This window comes from Patella vulgata, chromosome 3, assembly GCF_932274485.2.
Source record: "Patella vulgata chromosome 3, xgPatVulg1.2, whole genome shotgun sequence".
In the NCBI taxonomy this organism is placed as follows: domain Eukaryota; kingdom Metazoa; phylum Mollusca; class Gastropoda; family Patellidae; genus Patella; species Patella vulgata.
Genome location: NC_065881.2, coordinates 71,266,253 through 71,288,845, shown reverse-complemented (window position 1 = coordinate 71,288,845; position 22,593 = coordinate 71,266,253). Strand labels below are relative to the sequence as shown.

Below are 22,593 nucleotides of genomic sequence, written 5' to 3'. Positions count from 1 at the left end.
TGAAAAGAAAATACGAAATAAGTCAAATTCTTAGTTTCACAAGTAAACGTTGGGAAAAAATAACTATCAGTATAGAATAAAAGATAGTATTCCATATAGTAAGAGAAATTATACAATTGTCAATTGATATGATTACTTTTATATAATGTTAATAATAATTATTCCAGTTTTTTTGATATAAATAAAATTTTAGATACCCAAGGGAAATAACTCGTACGTTCTTGCCAACAAAATAAACAATTTCGTCCACTACTTGCCACAAGTCACAGTTTATAACACTATAATATACTAGCCTATATAAATACATGTATTTTTTGTCGTAAAAGGTATTCGTATTGTCATGATGATATGAGTAAAATGGGTGAGTAAGAATTTCGAGCACATTATTTAGAGGAATTATAACTGAAACATAGTTAGCAGAGACATTCTGCATTGACTAGAGTAGAAAGTAGAAAAGAAGAGGGTAGTAGACACGGTAGCACGATTTATCCAAATCCACCCAAATCCACCATTATTTCAAATCATATAATAATAATTTATATCTATATTTGATAATATACTGTTTTTCATGCCAAATTAGCTTTTCTTTTTAAATCGTCACATTTTTGTTTCAAAAATGTCCATAAAAATGCAATTATTCCCCAGCAAGCGATTTCATGAAATACACAACTTCAAAACATGCTTAGAAATCACATTTTCAGGGGGATTTTTGGCACAAAAATGTTTGATTTTAAATTAAAAATGACAATTTAGCATAAAGAACGGTAGCCTATATTATCAAATACTGGTATCAATATAAATTATTGTGATATGGATGAGTTTGGTTACAACTTCCAAACTTGCTTGGAAATTGCATACTGAGGGACATTTGGACACAAAAACGGTAGGCGTATATTATCAAATATAGATATAAATTATTGTTTTATAATTTGAAATAATGGTGGATTTGGGTAGATTTGGGTAATCGTGCTATCAGACTAGAGAGGGTATTATTCGGGGAGAATGATTTTAAATTAAAATGCCAGTACGGTATATTATCAAATATAGATATAAATTATTATAATCATCCAATTTAAAAAGTTAATATGATTTATGGATTAGACATATGTACATGTAGGCTAGGCTTACCTAGCCCAGTGTAGCAACAAAATGGTTGCACAACTGCAGCAAAAGTTATGTATAAGTCACTTGTGCATGTGAATTGCCATTACCAATTCATACTCATACTGTACTCTAAGTCCTGTATTTTGTTTGGACGAACAGGAAACTCTTAATGTAAAATTTTACATAATATATTTTGGTTTATGTACAGAAATGAACACTAACAGAGTTGGAAGTAAAATAGATGATATAAAGATGATTATAAAATGGCAGACAAGGATGTGAAACATGTGGACATTACTCTGACAGAAGAAGAACTTAATACAAAGGTTAATAATAATATAAGCTGTGATGTAGAAGGTTGTAATAAAACATTTACTAGTGGTGGATCTTATTTACTACATAAAACTAAAACACATCCTGCTGAAGGACAGGTAAGCTGGGAAAATCACTTCAAAATAGTTCCTCATCACCACGGGAACAATCTTATAGGTGGAGGCCTGGAAATAATTAATTTAGTTATAATTGACAATATCAGGCACGAATGAACAAGAACCAAAACCTGATATTTTCAGCTCTGTGCCTGATGAAAATAGACAAATCTGTGCTAGACAAACTGACAGAAACCAGACAGATTATGTCTAACAATGTCTGCGACAGGTGCCTTATTAATTATTTCCAAGCTTGTTCAGCTGGATAAGCCTAACATAAAAATTTTGATAAACAACAATAAAATATCATTTGAAACATATTTTAGTCTTCTTTATATTTTCCTCAATATTTTTAAAATTCTAACCCATTATTAATTGCATGAAATTGATTTCATTACATAAATCCAATTCCAAATATATTTTTTTATCGATCTTTTAAATGTCTTTAAACAGTAAATTTTCATTTAAAATATTTTTTCAGATAGCATCCCTTCCAAAAAAAAAAAATTCTGATGTTGTCTATAGATATCATTGTCCAGTATCTAATTGTCTGTACAATCCACAATCAGAGAGATTTTTCAGTTCACAGAAATATCTCAAACAGGTAAGTACCGCTGGTACAGTAAAACCCAATTCAACCTTAGGCCAAAAAAAGAACTACATGTACGTGTGTTTACGGTTATTATCAATCTATTTGTAGCATTTCTAGCCTAATTAGAAAAAAATTAATACCATTTTGAACTGTTCTAAATACCAGAATTTCAATGTGTAAATTGTTAGGGTCAACAATTTTGGCTAAAAAACAAATAGGGTATGGTTTTTATATGCCCACATTGAAATGTGGTCGTATATTGTCGTGGCCCCCGTCCGTCCATCCGTCGTTCTGTCGGTTTGTCCGTCAGTCTGTGGACGCTCTAGAGGCTAAAGTTAATATCCGATTTACTTTAAATTTATACACAGTGTTTAAGGTCATGAGACGAAGAATCCTATTGATTTTCAGCGATTTCCGATAATTACTGCCAGAGTTATGGTCCTTGATCACTTCAAAAAATCTTGTGGACACACTAGAGGCTAAAGTTAATATCTGATTGACTTTAAATTTATACACAGTGGTTAAGGTCATGAGACGAAGAAGCCTATTGATTTTCAGCGTTTTCCGATTATTAATGCCAGAGTTATGGCCCTTGATCACTTCAAAAAATCTTGTGGACGCTCTAGAGGCTAAAGTTAATATCCTATTGACTTTAAATTTATACACAGTGTTTAAGGTCATGAGACGTAGAAGCCTATTGATTTTCAACGATTTCCGATAATTACTGCCAAAGTTATGGCCCTTGATCACTTTGAAAAATCTTGTGTTGCTCTAGAGGCTAACGTTATCATCCGATTGACTTCAGATTCATACACAGAGTTTAAGATCTTGAAACGAACAAGTACATATATTGATTTTCAATGAATTTTTATGACTTGAACAGCTAAATCCATGATATTAAAAGTTTCGCATACTAAACGTTAGCATGGGGCAGAACTTAATAAAAAACAAACAAATTCTAATGGTTTTCTGATGATTACTTCATGAGTTGTTACTCTTAATCAGATATTAGTGTATTATAAATGTTTCATTACCGAAAAAAGGAAAAATATGCGACAACACCTGTTGACTGCCCGGACGATTTAGCTGCTGTGGGCGTATGTTTCATTGCCTGGCAACCTATCTTTTGTTGGATTGAATGGCAAGATTGACTTTGGTAAGAGAGGCATTGCCTGCATTTTGCCACTGTCAGGACGAAATTCCCATCATAGAACATGTATGTCTGTCTTCAATAGCACGGGCGGTGCAGAAACGTAGGATGTTAAATGCCATTTTCGTTTCAGAGTGGCTTAATGGAAGTGGTCTCCCTTTAATCACAGAGCATTTTCTTATTTATTTACATGTATAAATCAGAAGAATTTTTTTTTGGTTTGATTTTAAAGCATTATGGGAAAGTTCACGGGGAGAAAAAGTACTTGTGTGGAACATGTCAAAAAGGGTTTGCCTTTGATAGAGATTTGAAACGTCATGGAGAAACATGTGGTGTTACTTTTAAATGTGTTACATGTGGGTGTCCTTTTACCAGTCCTGAAGCAGTCTTAACACATTGTAAAAGAAAGCAACATCAGGCACCGGATTCAGCCAGATCTTCTAAACGTGGATTAAAGAAATTAGAAAAAGACAAAAAGTAAGGTTCTGATGTTTTAATAATAACTTTAAAGATTAAGATATAAGTGTCTGCTTCCAGGGCCCTTATTCATGAAAACTTAAACTAAGATACAATAGAAATTTTAAGAAATACTGCAATTTGATTGGCTGACCAGTAAAATCAATTTGCATATATCCAATGAAGTTGCAGTATTTCTTAAAATTTCGATTGGTCTGTTTTAACCCATTTTACAGCGTGGTTCCCCATGTCAGTGGTGCAGGACGGAGGGCCTGGCAAAGACAGCTGTCTAGTCATTTGTATGGGATAGAAAAACTGAGGTCCCATGTCCACATTGGCGTCCACGTAAAAGATCCCTTGGCAGTTAGAATTCAATATAAGAGTAGGTTATAGCGCCGCTGTCTGGGCAATATTTCCCTCATAGCACACTGTATGGCATATGCCCGTGTTCATTAGCTCAGTCAGAGCAGAACAGTAGGACGTTAAACCGCATTCCATTTCATTTCATTTTCTGATTTAATGCATGAGCACGCTGAACAGTTGCTTGGGGGCAAATACTATACAGATTTTGTTGGAAGTACCAATACAATAAATATGTGGTTCATTTTATCAACCATTTCCATTTGTATTTCTATGAGTGGTTGTGTAGGTAAGGGCTCCTGTGCACTGCTTTACCTGTAGGCCTATAATTCTGTTAAGATAGCTCTGCCTGCTTCACTTTCTATACAAAGTCCAAATGGAGTAAAATTGTGTAAAGATCAAAAAAGACTTGCACCTGCATGGCTAACACTGAAATTGTATCTGGTTATTTGGATGGTATTTAAAACAAAGATACATGAAGAAACCCTGTTCACTTATCAAAATTGTCCTGCAACTATAGAAAATAAATATCTTCATGTTAGGTTCAAAATAATGCATCACTCTTGTTAATGATTCCATTCCTGTATTTTGATGACAATCCTTAGCAATATACCTTGCTCCTTGATGCTTAGAGTATTGATAGAATTCATATTTTAAAATGTGATGTGATATAAAGTTAAAAATCTTTATTTTTTATTAAGGGTTCAGAGGATTGTTTGGGCGTGTAGTCTAACTCAGCATATCACTGCACACCCCTCGCTTGTACATGAGTAGGTTTACCATCTAACCCTGTAGGTTCTCTGTGAATTAGTGAAATAAATATATTCCCTATGTTAACCCTGAAATTTATTTATTGCTCACCCTCTCTTGTTTCCATAATAATTGATCATGGCATCTCTTGAACACCATATTTCATATTTTTGTTATTTTCAGATCTGCTGAAGTTAAAGCTGTTTCTCCTAATCCCTGTATAATAATCATTAATCAAACCAATAAACCTCTTACTGTACCAAACTCCATTCCCATATCCAAGTCAAATTTATCGGAATTACCCCTGATAATGCCCAAACATCAATTTTCTTCTTCTGTACTGGTACCGGGAAACTACAATAATAATATCAAATCACTGAATATTAAAAACTTTCCCCAAATATCTTCTGACAAAAACAAGGTTGATTTTTATTCCCATAATAAGATTTGCAATCCAGCTGGTAATACCTCACACGCGTCAACAACTATTAATTTGTGTTCTCCTTCCACCAGTGTTAGCCAACAAAATTCGTATTCCTTAGATCCCGGAATTTCAAAGATTATGCCCTCACAGCAAACTGTAGCAGGAATTCAGACTGACATATATGGAGTAGGAACTCTTTGTTTTGACTCTAATGATGCATATCCCAATTTTGGTGCCATTTCCTTTGCGTCCACAGGAACTCAGTCTGATGTTGCTAATGCTGCTGCAGAGACGTCAACTACTGGAATCCAGACCTCGGTTTCTTTTCTACCCAGCAAGAAAAAAGATTGTAGCATAGCAGGGACCCAAACTCCCAATGAGAACATATTGGATAAAGCACTCAAATCAGCCCAAATACCTACTCAGTCTCCGATATGTCAGAGTTTAAAAAGATCTAGAAAGACCAGTGAAGTCCAAACAAGTGGGGTGTTCTCTACGAAAAAGAAAAGACGAAAATCCAAAAATACTCTCCATGCTACAACTGGAACTGATGCATTGTTACCAAATCATTTCCAGATGACTCTTGATGATTTTTCTTCAAACTGGACCCAGACAAACCTTTCCACGTTTCAGCCGAGACAGGATTCAAATCTTCTTCAAAATATGGAAACCCAAACAGGTCGCCTCTCTCCACAACCATCTGTAATATCCATTGATCCTGTTTTATCAAGGAATGAATCATGTAGTTCATTTCTTTCAGAATTGGAATCTCGCCCTTGCAAGAACAAGATTCTTAAAGGCAATCTAGATCTTTTAGCAGATACAACTTTAACCAATTTTCTTCCCATGGAAGTCACTGATCTTGACATTGCTGTTTCAGATGATGATAATAGCAGGAATGGTCAAAGGCACTACTCACTGGGTGACCCTGCTCTAGCAGGAACGTTTTCTTCCTCCATTGATTCCGAATCTCAAACAGTGACATCTGCTTCGGATCTGGATCTATTGTTACATGCCGTAAATCAGCCAGTTGCCGTAACAGCCGCTCAAGGAACGGATACACAGACTCAGACAGCCGAGGATGAATTGTTGGATTTCTTGATGACAAACATGGAGACCCAAACAACCGAAGATTGTCTATTTCCTGGATTTGGTTTATCGGATATTGAGACCCAAACGTCACTTACTCCCGGAATTAGTGGAGTAAACTGTGTGGGATATAACCAATCTCAAATTGAGAGAGGCATTTCAATGTGTTCAACTAGTACAAGTCCGGATACATCATTTCTTTTAGATTCCCTGGTGACAACAGAAACACAAACTAACCCCCAGTCATATAATGATCCGGATTTCACCGTTTTAACTGACATGGAAACTCAAACGACTTTTAATACTCTTGACTTTTATACTAACTTGACCGATTCTCATACCCAGACCTCATTTTATTAGATACTTGAAGCATAAGTCCTATTTGGAAGAACAAGAACTAGAGGCGAATACTAGTGTCGGATTTGGCGGTTCCGCTTACTAAGCCCCTTCCAATGCATTCACCCCCACGACCAGATGAAGATGAAAGTGCATTTTAAACACAATCAAGCAAGGTCGATGGTGATGGCGGACGTTAACGTTTACAGTGCTTGTAAGAAAGACAGAAAGTATTATATACCTTTGAGGGCCCCTTTGCCTCATCCTGCCAAGCGTATGGGTAAATCGCCCGGCACTGATGAATACATTATTATTTTATAACTAGAATTCTAGATGTGAAAGCTAAATTATTTTGTGTCATGCAAGTTTTTTGTGTGGACAGATTAATTTGTCAAAATATGTAAGGTACCTATTCTAGTGAATGCTAATTGTAGGCCGCTTTATAACAATGAGTATTTTGGGGAATACTAACCCTAACCCTTTTAAGAGGGATAAAAGTAAATTAGCTCAGCCTTCTAAAAAGGGTTGGGGTTTATATTGGTTTGGCTTTCTTTTAAAAAAATTCTCCATGGGAAATCCATGGTTTGCACGTGCGGTTTTGGGCATGCTAATTGGGAAAGATTATTGAAATTTCAATTGTGTAGTTGCAAATAGGAGAGTAAACAATGTTGAGGACAGAATGGAAATAATAGGATATTCATATTCCATATGCCCCTCATGGGTATACCCATGAGGTCCTACTACACATCCGTCTTCATTAGCCCAGTCAGTACAGAACAGTAGGACATTAAACCCCATAATCATATTATTTGTCCGTGTATGGTTGATCACAAATGCAATTTTGGTTAATCTGATAAGCCATCTTTATGCTAAACGATTACTTTATAAATAGTGCAATAAAAAAACTGAAGGGGTGCAAATTATATCCGGTAATGAATAATTGTGCTTTCACCATTTTTCAGACTTATATTCCTACTCAAATATAAGTGACAACATAAACATTTTGCTTATTATAACATATTGTTGGTACAATGATTAAATAGAGTTCATTTTATTGCTTTGTTATACCTTTAATATGTAAAATTGCCATTGTTCAGCTCAAAGCTTGATTGCCGCTATGACTTTAATTTGTGATATAAACCTATGTAGTTGATGTATATTTATGAATTGTTTATTATGTTTCATGTAATATCGATATTAAATTATTAGAAAACTGTCATTTTATTTTATAACAAAAGTCCCATTCTAAAGATATTGTGGATATCATGAATAGGCAAGTGAGCAATTTACATAATCATCTCAAGAGAATAGGACCGGGAAGAATTTGGGATATGGGGTGAATTGAAGTGCAAGGGAATTGTTGGTGGAGAACGTAAGAAGGGGTGTAAATTACCCCTGTTTGGGCAAAAACATAGCCCCCCCCCATCCCCATATATTTTAGTAAATTCTATTCCAACTACAGACAATACTGTCTTTTTTCACCTTTGCACCGATAGGCGCAATGTGTTGCTGAATATAGCCTTTTCATTTTTATACACCCACATTGAATTGTGGTTGTGTCGAGTGGACGTTAAACCCGTTTCTCTCCCTGTCTTGTAATTTGAATAAATAAATAAAAACAACGTTTAACATGAAGGCTTGAAACTTTTTATCTCTGAATAAAAATGAAGGACGCCATCTTATTGGCGAGTCACCTACACCATGGTCATTTCGTCTATCCACATTTGAGCAGCGCTGATATCTGTTACAAGAAATTTGTCTCCGGGTGAACACGCGTCGAATGATGGTCTGTTGATGAGACCCTCCAATGCCCATCTGCCCTCTCCGTTCTTACAGACAACCATACCACCATTATCACTCTAAAAAAAATATATGCAAGAATATTTTAAACATGAAACTGGGGCCTTGAGCATGAATTTGTGGACGGAACCGTCGGCGATATAACTAAACAATATCATACCGTGGACTGGTCTTACGAGACTGCTGATTAAAAATTAGCTATATTTTCTCATATAAGCAGCATATTACTGGATATATAATGGGCCGACCTCTAGCAGGCGAATGATGACCGCACCGGTTTTAAGATCCACGGTCCTCTATTGAATCTGACCTACGTAATATGCAATGAAGGAATTACATCGTCAATTTTGAATTATGGGCGACCCACGTAACCCCCACGCAAAACTAACAACCACAAACTATATCACTCAGACGTAACTAAACTGCTTCTGCGCCGCCCTATCAGACATCCAGCAAACAAAATAATGTAAGCCTCTTACCATGCAAGTACTGCCATTTATTGCACTATCTTTGAATTTTGCGAATGTTGTTAGCGGTTTGATCATCTCAGGATCATCATCACTAAGCTCATTAACAAGATCCCATATTTCCGGTTTTATCAACTCAACTTCAGCGGTTAACAACTCGGTAGTTACTTCTAAAAACAAAATGATTGATATACATGTATTTACCTCACACCAACACTTTACTCCATTCAATTAATATAAACATATATTATTGTCGCCCTTTCTGAACTCTCTTTTGCAAAAGTTATAATTCAATACCTTTCTTTAAACTGAAGAACGCTCCCAATGACATTAATATATATACGCCATTAATATATATATATATGATTATTAACTTTTGAAATGTTATATACTGTTTACGTAACTGAGACGAGGTTTCGCTATCCAGAATAATTTTCTTCGTTGAATTTGCAGCATCATGTTCATACCTTTCATTAATTGCTTACATTAGGCGACATAAAAAAAAATAGTTGGTGATCGACCCGTCCGCCCAGAAAATTCTAGCTAACCAGAATTCTTTTTTTATTTTTTATTTTCAAAATATACTCTCTTACGATGTTTAAAACCAATGGTAAAAGTTCCAAAATGTAGCTAGGCTACAAAATTCCTAAGCGCAAGAGTTAATGAAGCGGATATAATTATTGAAACGTGTTATTATATAGATCAGTGGTTCCAATAGGCTACTCTTAGGACTGAATGACATAAACAAATTGCGACCTGTTGCAATGGCCTACATTTTCGTTAATCATTAATCGTTGTTTCAATCATTCTCTTGCGCGTAGGGGTCTTTAGCAGTGGTCGAAACCGGAGGACCCGGAGAAAACCCACGAGGTTGGACAGGCAACCCTACTCCTTGTCACGCACAACCGGGGATTCGAAACCACGCCAGCTGACTCAATGACAGGCCTAATGATACAGCGCACGCACTTGCTAACCATTTGACCATCCACCCCCCGCCTTATAATGGACACGAAAAGAAATGAAATGAAATGGGGTTTAACGTCCTACTGTTCTGATCCTATACTGGGCTAATGAAGACGGGCATACGCCATACAGTGTGCTATGAGGAAAATTTTGCCCGGGCAGCGGCACTATCGCCTACTCTTATATCGAATTCCAACTGCCAAGGGATCTTTTACGTGCATTCCAATGTATACACGGGACCTCGGTTTTTCGTATCATCCGAAGGACTAGACAGCTGTCCTTTTCAGGCCCTCCGTTCTGCACCACTGACAAGGGGAAACCACGTCGGAAAACACAGATGAACTTTCTCGGCCAATGCAGGGATCGAACACCCGACCTCCAGGCTAGCGATCCAGCGTCTTAACCACCTAGCCACCGTGGCTTCTATAATGGACACAAAAACCTGACACAGCCAAAATATATTATAACAAAGTCCAGTATATAACTTTTCTCGCTTTTGCCATCTTTTTTTATCCTATATATTATTAACATCACTGAGTCGAAGATGTAAAACACACTTGAAGGTCTATAATCAGTTGGCCATAAAGCCGGACACTTACCACCTGCCACACCTTCCGTGTGAACGCCCCATCCAGCTATAACGCAATCCTTCTTATTCCAACTTAACTCGTCCGGTTTACAAGCTTTACGAATACATCTTCCAAACTCCAGTGGTGATTCCAATTTCAAAATGGCTAAATTATTGGCTGAAAAATAAAACAATGGCTTCTACATTGAAAGAACATAACCTTCAGACTTAGCTGCCGGTAGAAATCCGTTGTGCAGATAACATAAAAAGGGGCTTTGACGTCTGCTTCCAATCGGACAAATAAATTGTGCCGCATCTTTTTATTTTTTCCGACGGCAAAATGAAATTAGTAAAGAATTTAGACTGTAAAGGAAAGGTTGGTTACGGTGAAATTTTATTTTCTTTAAATTAGATTATAAGGATAATAAATTCGTGTAAGGATGGCTAAATTGAAAAATAAACTAATAAAAAAAATAATGTAAATCTCATTACCTTCCTTATCATCGGTACCAACAAGGTCGAAAACTGTAAAGTTCGAGGCATCAGTCTTAAAAAATTCTGGATGAATAATGACTTTAGATACGCCCTTCCCGACTTCATTTGTTGTAAATGAATTTCCAACTTTAGTAAAATCGGCTGACTGTGTGTCGTATTCTCCAGCAATCACCAATATATTATCTTCAGCCGGTCCACCGGCAGCGGCAGTAGCTCTGTCAAGTAAAGAAATTTATCTTAAAGACACAATTTGTGATTTTAGGGCTATATTATCCCTTTAAAACTACTGTATTGCAAAAGAATATCCGTCCAAAATGGCTAATTTAAGTTCAGTATTTAAAGCGAGATGACGAATTGACAATTTCCATATGTAACGAGACGTTCGCTATTTTTATTTACTGTGAATTAAATTGATGGTCCCGTTTTAAAGCAGATTGAATCCAAGCCGGTAGATTCTCTAGCGTTGGTATTCTGATCTTACTATTTAAATATATTTAATTTTAAATGTTAGCGTGGATATAACGGTGCGAAATTTGATATTTTAAGAAAATTACAAATCAGACGTCGTTACTTTAAACGACAGCCTAGAGTTACATAGATGGGGATATCGCAGATAACAAATATTAAGAACTCGAGCATAGCAAAACAATGAAAGAAATTTATTTGGTTTGCATCATGTCGTTTAAAGGTCGCGTAGCTCTAATCTTTGGAACTTTAAAACAGATGAAAATGGGCCTAAAGCACATAATGTAATATGAATGTATACAGGATTTACATTCAATTTTTAAAATTAAATTGTAAAATTTCAAATCAAATATGTTCGGTAAAATAGGTGAACAATCCAAATTGAACGACAATCGTTAGTCCATTTTAAACATTTTTTAAAAACTGTTTTGTCGTTTGTGAATGAGCCTTTGTCTTGATCAATATGTTATTCTTTGTTCATTACAGATGTGACGCGAAACCATAGATTACACCAAGTCGAGTACTGATTATTTCAAAATGTTCACTGTGTCTTAAGATTGCTCGTTTGCAAAAAAAGATAATATTGAGTTAGAGGTTTAGCCAGTGATATGAAAGTCTAATTTTCTATAAATGCTGTTTACTGAATAACGGCCATAGACGATAGACTTTTAAATGAATAAAATGGGGTTGAAGGTCCCATTTCTCTGCGCCAACCGGGTTATTGAAGACGGCATATTGTGTGCTATGGGGGCGTGCTTTCCGGTATGGTTTCTCCTTGTCAGTGGTGCAGGACAGAGGTCCCGTGTACGCATTGGCTTGTAGTTAAAAGAACCCTTGACAGCTGGAATTCGATATAAGAGTAGACCATAATGCTGGTGTTCGAGAAAAATATTCTGCATAGCACACTGCATGACGTATTCCCGTCTTCATTAGCCCTGTCGGAGCAGAACAGTGGTACGTTAAACACCATTTTATTTCATTTCTTTAAAAATTGCTGCGATTGAGAGAACCCTCTTGAAATGGCCACTGAAACAACCACCAAAACTAAAATAGTTATTAACTTACAACATGACACAAGCAGCGGTTGTAACAACATGGTTTTCATCAATAATGACACCATTACAGAAGGGGACGCTGTTAGAACTTGAAGGATCGAGTTCAACATCTTCACCGGATCTTCCTCGAATGGATACTTGCCACGGCCAGTCACACTTTTTGCTTGGGGAGCCACCCAAAATCCTAAAAGAAACCGGTACATCTTCTGGCTGTACTCCACACTGTTGTTCAACAGGGGGAGCTGGTTCTGGGGTTGTAGTTGTTGGCACGGTGGTACTAGTAGATGTGGGAACAGTGGTAGGAGCAACAGTTGTTGTTGTTGTTGTTTGTTCTGAAAATATATTCAAATATGGATACAAGCAAAAACAAGCAAATCTTTTGTTGATGTTATTGTAAATAGTATAAACACGATGTATAAACTTCATTTTATAAAATTATAGATTTTATACAAGTTGTCACAAAGCACAGATTAAAAATACATTATGTAAGATTTTGATAAAGAGCTAGCCATTCTGTAATAGTTCGAAAATAGATAATGTAAACTCAGTAATTTGAAAACTTCATTCAAATTACTCTATTGCGAGCGAAGATATTAGCCTTTGAGTGTTTGACAAGACGTGTGCAATAATTTCAACCACCGTACTGGTTGTTCGAAGCTAAGTCTCGCTCCCCCATTTTTAAATTAAATCAAAATATAGTTGAACCTTTCTAATCTATTTAATATCGGAGAAATCCGATGCCATCGAGAGTTGATTATGGCCTGGATCAGTTAATTAATGTCTAATTAATAATTTAGAAAACATTTCAGGCCTAAAGAAAGACCTGCATTAGGTAGATTTAACTCTTGCATAATGTACATGTATGTTTAATGTTTATTTTCCGTATTTTCTTGGGAGTCGCGATGATTCAGGAAGTAAAACCAGGATGTCTCGGGTTCGTTCTTGATGTTGGTCTAGAAAGTTCCTCGGGATTTTCCGGTGTGTTTTCCTCATGTTAGGGTTGCAGAACGGAGGAGCAGTGTTTAGTCATTCTGATGGGACGAAAAGTCGACGTCCTGTGTATACTTTGGCGTACACGTAAAAGAACCCTTGACAGTTGGAACTCGAAATAGAAAGAAAGAGAAATGGGGTTTAACGTCCACTCGATACAAACTAGGTCATTTCGAGACTAACATATGGTTTAATTCTATTTCAATAATTCGCTTGCGCGTAGGGGTCTTTAGCAGCGGAGGAAACCAGAGAATCGAAACCACGCCAGTTGACTCAATGACAGACCTTATGATACAGCGCGCACGTGCTATCAATTCGGCCATCCAACCCCACTAATTCTAAATAAGAGCAGGCCATATAGAGCCGCTGTCCGGGCAAATTTCACTCACAGCACAGTGTGGCGTATGTCCGTCTTCGCGAGCCCAATCGGTGCAGAAAACTAGGACGTTAAACCCCCTTTCCTTTCCTTTCTTCATTTATGCCCCACCCCAACCCAACCTGCGTACCCAATAACCACCCGTCTTGTTTTTCGCTGGTACATGCTATGATTGGAGAACATACTAAACAGTTCATTAGATCGACCTACCTTCTTCAATACAGCATTTGGTTCCAGCAGGGTATGGTAAACATACGTAAGTGGATGAGAATTGTTCCCATTGGACACCAAATCCCTCACATGATGGTAAACACTTCGCATTTTTACCAGTGTTTAGATTCTCACAAACTGTAAACAAAAACAATCAACAAGACCAGCAGATTAATTTAAGGTTAAGAAATAATTTTCGTAATGTTTAGTAATAATTCATTCTTGGCGAAATTTGGATTTCTGTAGCCTTCTGATACAAAATTTACCAAATCTAGAATTTTTTTACAATTGACCTTATGTGTGTGTTTCGAGATTTGAAATAAATTCTCTGTGTGGTTGGTAGTACATTTGGATGATGGTTGGTTACAAAACTACAGTAATTACAATTACAGTAGCCGCATCAAGAAAAAACTGATAAGCGTGTCCTGTCCTTGGGTGAAGTGTGAAGTGATATTGGGTGTTCGAATGGCTTAACGCATGCGCTTTAGATCATAAGTTTCTTCATGGAGTAAAGTGGTGCGGTTTTGAACCTACAATTGTACGTGATAAAAAATAGGATTGCCAGTCTTACCTCGTAGGTATAACAAAGCATCTATGTATTTGCCAAATAATTAAAATGGAAAACATTTACAGAAGTTACGGCTTAAAGATGCAAATCACGGTAGGCCTTCTTGCAATTAATAGTATAACAAATTCGCACTAGTCCATTTATTTTCTCACAATGGTCACAAATAGTTTATGTAACTTTAAAACTATTTATTTTGTCGTAATTATTGTTTGTATTTCTTTAACAGCAATACGTTAGTATATAATATCAGGTCTTACACAACTTGAGTGACTTGATGTGTGCTAATTTATCTTTAGACTACACTGTGAAGAAGTTTACTTGTTTTCTCCGTGTTAAAAATGCAAATGAGAAGGAAACTAAAGGAATCCTAGTCATCTATTAGTATTAAAGCCACTGAGCATGATTTGACTGATATTATAAAAGTTGAATTTACAATAGGAATATCAATCCAAAAATGGTTCAATTCCATGCAGTATTTACAAAATATGATGAAACGAAATTCCATTGATCTGTGCTGTCCTATATGTAATTGGTGCACTGTACTTTTTTTCTATTTCTAGGCAGAATCTGTCTACAAAACAGGTCTAGCCTACATTTTATCCAAGTTGAACGTTCCGCCATTTTGCATTCTACGAGTGACTGATCACCAAACAAGTCATTCTGCACACAGAGATTCACCTACTTCATACTTCGAGAATAGATCTCTGCCCTAAATGGCCGCCATATCTAAAAAATAGCATACTTTTTGTAATTAGGTTCTACTCCCTCACATACACGCAATAAACATTTTTAATTGTATTAAATGGAAGCAGAATAAATCCTTAACCAAATTCTCGAAGTTTATTTTGTATTTTCGACTAAAATCGTCGATTTAGGACTTAAAATGTCGATTTAGGACTTAAAATGTCGGTCAACTAGCTAAGTGTCTGTTCTCAAGCGGAGCTAACTGTAGACAGACAGCCTAAGTTTAGTATGCAAACAAGTGTGTTTATTAAATCGTGAGAAATTTCTTATTTTCCGACAAAATGCAACAGAGGCATCGTTAATTTAACGCAGTGTGCGAATTATCCAGATAGTATTATTCTTTACTATAAATTCTACCACGACCTGAACATTTACTAATATAAACTTGTCGAAACGTCGTGCTATACTTATAAACCAGTGATTGTATTTCCATATAAACTGTGTTGTGTTTTTAATGTGTTCAATCGCTAAATGCCACTCAAGGATAATATAAACCCGTCTAAAAGATTATAGCTAAAGCAATGATCCTCAACCGTTCTTGTACCACCGCCACGTAGTTTACTCAGTGAGCGATCGGGGCTGCCAAAAGGGTATCAAAAGTAACAAAAGTAGGTTTATAGGGTCTACTATCAACTAATCACTCCACCAGAGAGCGAAATATAGAAAATTTTAAAAGAATGAATTAACAACAAATCAAATCAAAGAACGTGTTTTTTTTGTCATGATCACATAGAAAATACAAATAAACGATCTCTTGGAAGTTGGGTTTCTCTTTCGTTTGCATTACACACGTAGAGATGAGAACAAAAAATGCCTACGTATAGTGTCGATCAGAACGTAAATTCATATACATTCAATTACAGATTGTGATAGGTTTTTACAGATTTATGTTTTACATTAGAAAGGTTCCATACCTTATGTTATTTCTTTTACATATTTCTAAGAACATTTGTTTTCTTTACTGTGCAAGGGTTTTACATATTGCGACTTTTAACTATTGAGATTATCGTCTTCTTTATGTAGGGGAGCCACATAGTGGCTAGTCTGGAGGTCGCCGGACTGATCCCGGTGTTGGCCGAGAAAGTCCATTGGAATGTTCTGGCGTGGTTTCCCCTTGTTAATGGTGCAGTCGTTCGGATGGGACGAAAAACCAAGGTTCCATGTACACATTGGCGTGCACGTAAAAGATCCCTGGGCAGTTGGAATTCTATATAAGAATATCACACTGTATGGCGTATTCCTGTCTCTATTAGCCCAAAATAGTAGGACGTTAAACCCCATTTCATTTCATTTATTTTCTTCTTTAGGGCCTATGTAGGCTACATGGGATTACATGTTTACTATGACAGATGTGTGTGCGTATATATATGGTAGTCTAGTGAAAATACACCGTCTATATCAATAATGAACTGCATTCTCATTTCTATTCAAACCGAGAGAATGGTTTCTTCTACAAAGGTAATGTGTACTTAATTGTTCTTCAAAACTAAGAAAGTTTTCTTTACCTCAAATAGTATTGACATAAACCGTAACAAGAAACCTATATTTGAACCCGCGCCCACTTTTAAGTTAAAACTAATGAGAAATCCTCTTTATAACATAACTTATCACTTCCTATTTAGCAAATATTTGTTTTGCCATATTTATCTGTTTATCCTGTTATTGTTAAAATGAAATTTTATTTTTCTGCAACTGTCGCTTAATGGCGGGCTATGGGGGCGTTTTAGCCGGACAGTGTTTCCACCTAGTCTTCATCCAATTCTATCTTACAAGGGTCCATTTAAGTGCACGACAACGTCTACATGGGATCTCGGAATTTTGGCCCGAATTCTCAGACTGTCCCATGTTAGACTTTCCGCCCTGCAAGGGGAGACCACTCCAAACAATTCCGATTAACATTCTCAACAATCCCGGACTGAACGTTGTTATATTTCTATGGTTGTACCTCAGCCAAGCACCACTGACAAGAGGAGACCACACTGAAAAGCCCCAAGAAACTTTCTCAGTCAATGCCGGGACTGAACGTGGCACATCAGCCCCGCACCACCGAAATGGGGAGACCACACCACACTGAGTAGCCCCGAGGAACTCTCATTATCCATGGGATCGTTTATTTTTACGGGAAAATACCGTATTTTAATGACATGCAGAAATAGTCACTTGATCAAATTTATTTCCGTAATATGCATGGAGAAAATCTCGAGCAGAAATCGAAAGTCGAATGTCAAAAGTTGATTATTGAAAGTAGAAATTCTGTTGTTGAAAGTAGAATATTTACGACTTAAAGTTGAAAAGGTGCACGTATTAGGCCGAAAAGCACGAGCGGTATATGTTTCCCACACGAAAATGTCCATTTTGGATAAGAATTTTCTCTTTTGCTTTTTATTTTCTACTTTCTATTGCAGATCGCATTTTGAACCTGATACCCCGCCATATAATACAACACAGTTCTATAAATAATACGTATGCATTATCCATAGAACTGTGTTGTGTTATACGTTAGAAATAGTATAAAATGTTCTTTATTATCAGTAATACATGATTCAAGATATATTCCTATATAAAGTATCAGGTCTTACTAATCACCAATTTGTCAACCGTTCACTTATCCATAATTTTCGTCATTATTATATGCATTCATTTAAATTTTGGATATAATGTGTATATCCATATAATATATCTGACCTTGTCGTGCACCGTATGCAATATCATCGCCCATCGGCGCTATTGACAAATAAAAGCCCTTGTCGGTGATTAGTAGGACCGAAAATAGCTTCTAATGTTAAACATACATTATGCAAGAGCTAAATCTGCCTATTTCAGGCTTTTCTTTAGACCTGAAATGTTATCTAAATTATTAAAGATACATTATGTAAGATTTAGATAAAGAACTAGCCATTCTTGCTATAATAGTTCGAAAGTTGATGATGTAACATGAATAATTTCATTCAAATTACTCTATTGCAAGCGAAGATATTAGCCTTTGAAGGTTTGACAGACGTGTGCAATAATTTCAACCACCGTACTGGTTGATCGAAGCTAAGTCTCGGTTCTCCATATTTGATTAAATCAAAGTATCGCTGAACCATTTTAATCTATTTAATATCGGAGAAATCTGATGCCATCGAGAGTTGATTAAGGACCGGATCAGTTAATTAATGTCTAATTAATAATTTAGATAACATTTCAGGCCGAAAGAAAGACCTGCAATAGGCAGATTTAGCTCTTGCATAATGCAGGTTTAATTAGACATTAATTAACTTATCCAGGTCTTAACGCTCGATGCCATCGCTAACCTGCGATATTTAGCGGATTCGAATACATTTTGTTAAGGAAGATTAAACGTAAAAATGGATAATCGAAACTTTGTTTTTTTTATCATACCGACTTTAGTAATGATGATCGAGGCTTGCCTAAGATTCAAAAGCTAATATAACAATTCATAGTGGAGCAATTTGACTGAAATTGTCAGCATATTCTATATAATACGTTATCTATTTTTTAAGTATTATAGCGAGAACTGTGAACTCTTTATCTAATTTCCATAATGCCCCTTTAATTAGGAGGTCATTCACTATAACCTGTACCCGGAGTCATGATAGAATCACATTATGAAAATTATAATTTTAACTTTATAAAACTATTTACATATATTATACAATATTGCTACATCATTTCACCAGTTTGCTTATTGGTGTATAGTCGTAGCGTGGAAATTTCTATTCTGTTGTTTTGTTTCATTGTCTTTTTTTTAAAAGGGTAGTTATTCTAATCCCTATCAATAAAATAAACTTCGTGAATGGTCGGCTATTGCTTCTTCTATAATCAAATTTCTCGAGAAATTTGGCGATTTTACATCTAAATAAAATTGTCTGCGGTATAGCCTAACGTGCATTAGCTCGTGACATCCGTTAAAATCAACAAAATCTCGAAAACAACCGTTATCTTTCTTGAAATTATTTATTTAACATAAAAAAAAAAAAATTTTTGCAAGAAACTAGTTTTTAATACTTACAAGTGGCAGAAGATGTGCCGGCACAGAGTGCCAGGATTACTGCTAAAACCTTCATAATGCTAAGTATCACAACTTTACTGATCAACTGATGTGTGTCTGTGCACCCTTTGCCTTTTATACCTTCGGAAACCAGATGGTCCAACAAATCTAAGATTCTAGTTTATAAAGAAAGACAGCAACGCCTCAACAGTAAATATCCGGGTCAAGGCATAAGCCAGAACCTGAGTAAAATCAAGGTACCATGTACCTTTAAAACGGTGTATTGTGTTAATCAAATAGATGGCGGTCATATTGTTATCAAAGAAAACACTTCTCAACACGATCCTAAATAATAGGGCTTTATATCTGAACGTGGTCCGCTAAAATATTTTAATATCAGTCCCCGCAGAAAACGATATCGACATTTTTGTAGGTTTGTTCGCTACAATGTGTAATATTTACAGAGGTTTGGCCACTCCCTATGCCTTTTATTATTGTTATCCGCATAACGTGCTACGTTCTTCGTCCAACTAAAACATACAACTGGTTAAGTAAGCGGAGTGATAATATAAAAAAAAGGAAACGTGTTGCAGTTATGGATAGGTACTAGACATAAAGGGTTATTATTATATAAGAATATATAGGTTTTCGGGTTTCACAATATAAAGGATTTATATACGTCACGTTGAGCGAAGAGAACAGGGGTGGGCGCTAAGAAACTCAGATAGCAATTGGCGGAGTCTTAGAACGGTCTAACTATGGGCTTTGTTGGTGATTCTGTGCGGTCAAAAACCATCAGCGGGCGCATAAAAAGACCGGCAGCAGTCGGCTGCGATAGACTACGACTGGGGAAGACGCATATAGAAACACCGATTTGTTCCGTCACCATATCGGCCGCATACCGACAAGCGATTTTTCTGTCGGGCAAAAAGCCGCCTGTATAGTGGTCCGATAGGCATTCATCAACATGTGGCGAGTGGGCGCGGGTGCGTTTTTTGACGATTTGGACGAATTTCGCGGCCCATTGAGAGTGTTCCGGCCTTGGGTGAACCCATTTGAGGACTTTACGAATGATCATTTTTGTACGCCGCCCCTTTCCACCCGTTCACAATTTCTTTGTGGACAGACAGCTAGCCTACAGGTTACAATGTATATCCGATTTTGACGAAACGTGAATACAGATTAATCTCCTAAAGATCTCGGTTCCTTTCGATAATGGCATATATCAGACCGTAACTTTATGAGCCAACCACAATGTACTTTTGCTCTAAAAATAACAGAAAAACTGCCTTACCAGAAACAAAAACAAATCTACCAACGAACACCAACCATTTTTTTCTTATTTCGTGAAATGTTTTGCACAACACTGAAGAAACACCAAATAATATTTTGCATCATAAAGTCCAAAATATATCTAAAGCAGCAATAAAACTGTAGGTCTCTCCATCAAATAAGTATGTTTTCACTTCAAAAGGGGTATAGAATTCCATGTTGTTGACATAAACTCAAGGGACATAATGTCCACGAAAAAGAATATCACCATCCATACTTATGTCTCTTCAATTGATCATTTTAAATAACAAAAAAGATGGTGACCATTCCTGACTATTTTGAAATGAAAACATACCGGATGTGGGCGTGACATGCCTGTGCTTTTGTTACACCTAAGCGACTATTCGATCGCCTTTTTTGTTCTACAAATTGAAAACCAATATGGTGGTTGTTTAGGCCTTAATTTATTTTTATTTAATTATTTCTGTAGTTTTGTAATAGGAGTTCAGCTTAAATCTCGCCCATGCACAACTCAAATGTTATATAAATCATTAATTGGGCATGTGAATTGCCATTACCAATTCATACTCAAATGTTATATAAATCATTAATTGGGCATGTGAATTGCCATTACCAATTCACACTCATACTGTCTAAGTCGTGTATTTTGTTTGGACGAACAGGAAACTCTTAATGTAAAATTTTACATAATATATTTTGTTTTATGTACAGAAATAAAGACTAACAGAGTTGGAAGTAAAATAGATGATATAAAGATGATTATAAAATGGCAGACAAGGATGTGAAACATGTGGACATTACTCTAACAGAAGAAGAACTTAATACAAAGGTTAATAATAATATAAGCTGTGATGTAGAAGGTTGTAATAAAACATTTACTAGTGGTGGATCTTATTTACTACATAAAACTAAAACATTTCAAAAATTTCTTCTCAGACCTCCCTATATGCCTGTGTGGTACCACATTCCACAAGATTTTCGACTTAGAATAATTTTGATAGAGTGTTTTGGGTCTGTGGTGTTTTTCACCAGAAGAGTTCCACAAGACATAGGACTTAGAAAAAACATCCTTTTTTTCAAAAAATTCTTCTCAGACCTCCTTAAATGCCTGTGCGGTACCACATTCCACAAGATTTTGTCTGTATGTATGTTTATTTGAAAAAATAAAAATAAGACGGAAATAAAGTTAAGGAAGATGAAAGCAAAGCACATATGTTATACAAGATATCACCAAGGGAACAAACTTAGGGTGGAGGCCTGGAAATAATTAGTTTTGTTATAACTGACAATATCAGGCACGAATGAACTAGAACCCAAATCTGATATTTTCAGCTCTGTGCCTGATGAAAATAGACAAATCTGTGCTAGACAAACTGACAGAAACCAGACAGATTATGTTTAACAATGTCTGTGACAGGTGCCTTATTTCCAAGCTTGTTCGGCTGGATAAGCCTAACATAAAAATTTTGATAAACAACAATAAAATATCATTTGAACATATTTTAGTCTTCTTTATATTTTCCTCAATATTTTAAAATTCAAATCTATTATTAATTGCTTGAAATTGATTTCAGTATGTAAATCCGGTTCCAATATATATTTTTTTATCGACCTTTTAAATGTCTTTAAACAGTAAATTTTCATTAAAATATTTTTCCAGGTAGCATCCCTTCCAAAAGAGAAAAATTCTGATGTCGTCTATAGATATCATTGTCCAGTATCTAATTGTCTGTACAATCCACAATCAAAAAAAGAACTACATGTACGTGTGTTTACGGTTATTATCTATTTGTAGCATTTCTAGCCGAATTAGAAAAAAAATTAATACCATTTTGTACTGATCTAAATACCAGAATTTCAATGTGTAAATTGTTAGGGTCGACAATTTTGGCTAAAAAAAACAAAGAGGGTACGGT

The 22,593-nt window shown here is 36.0% G+C and overlaps 2 protein-coding genes across 3 annotated transcripts; one reads left to right on the top strand and one right to left on the bottom strand.

Moving 5' to 3' along the window:
• The first annotated feature begins 223 nt into the window (after positions 1-223).
• Positions 224-7,903, top strand: LOC126815050 (ATM interactor). Its single transcript, XM_050540581.2, has 5 exons — positions 224-361; positions 1,313-1,535; positions 2,014-2,136; positions 3,507-3,751; positions 5,024-7,903. The coding sequence occupies exons 2-5, from the start codon at positions 1,368-1,370 to the stop codon at positions 6,711-6,713; spliced, it is 2,226 nt and encodes a 741-aa protein (XP_050396538.1). The 5' UTR covers positions 224-361; positions 1,313-1,367; the 3' UTR covers positions 6,714-7,903.
• Positions 7,904-8,322: 419 nt separating this feature from the next.
• LOC126815052 (ovochymase-2) lies at positions 8,323-19,570 on the bottom strand. 2 transcript variants are annotated; one of them, XR_007677830.1, is made up of 7 exons: positions 16,305-16,578; positions 14,079-14,216; positions 12,513-12,834; positions 10,980-11,197; positions 10,519-10,665; positions 8,969-9,126; positions 8,323-8,548 (listed from the first exon to the last, which is right to left on the bottom strand). XR_007677830.1 is itself a non-coding variant. In XM_050540583.2 (7 exons), the coding sequence occupies exons 1-7, from the start codon at positions 19,458-19,460 to the stop codon at positions 8,384-8,386; spliced, it is 1,203 nt and encodes a 400-aa protein (XP_050396540.1). In that variant the 5' UTR covers positions 19,461-19,570; the 3' UTR covers positions 8,323-8,383. The 2 variants fall into 2 exon arrangements, 1 of the variants encoding a protein (XP_050396540.1); XM_050540583.2 differs by lacking the exon at positions 16,305-16,578 and adding an exon at positions 19,406-19,570.
• Between the last annotated feature and the right edge of the window lie 3,023 nt (positions 19,571-22,593).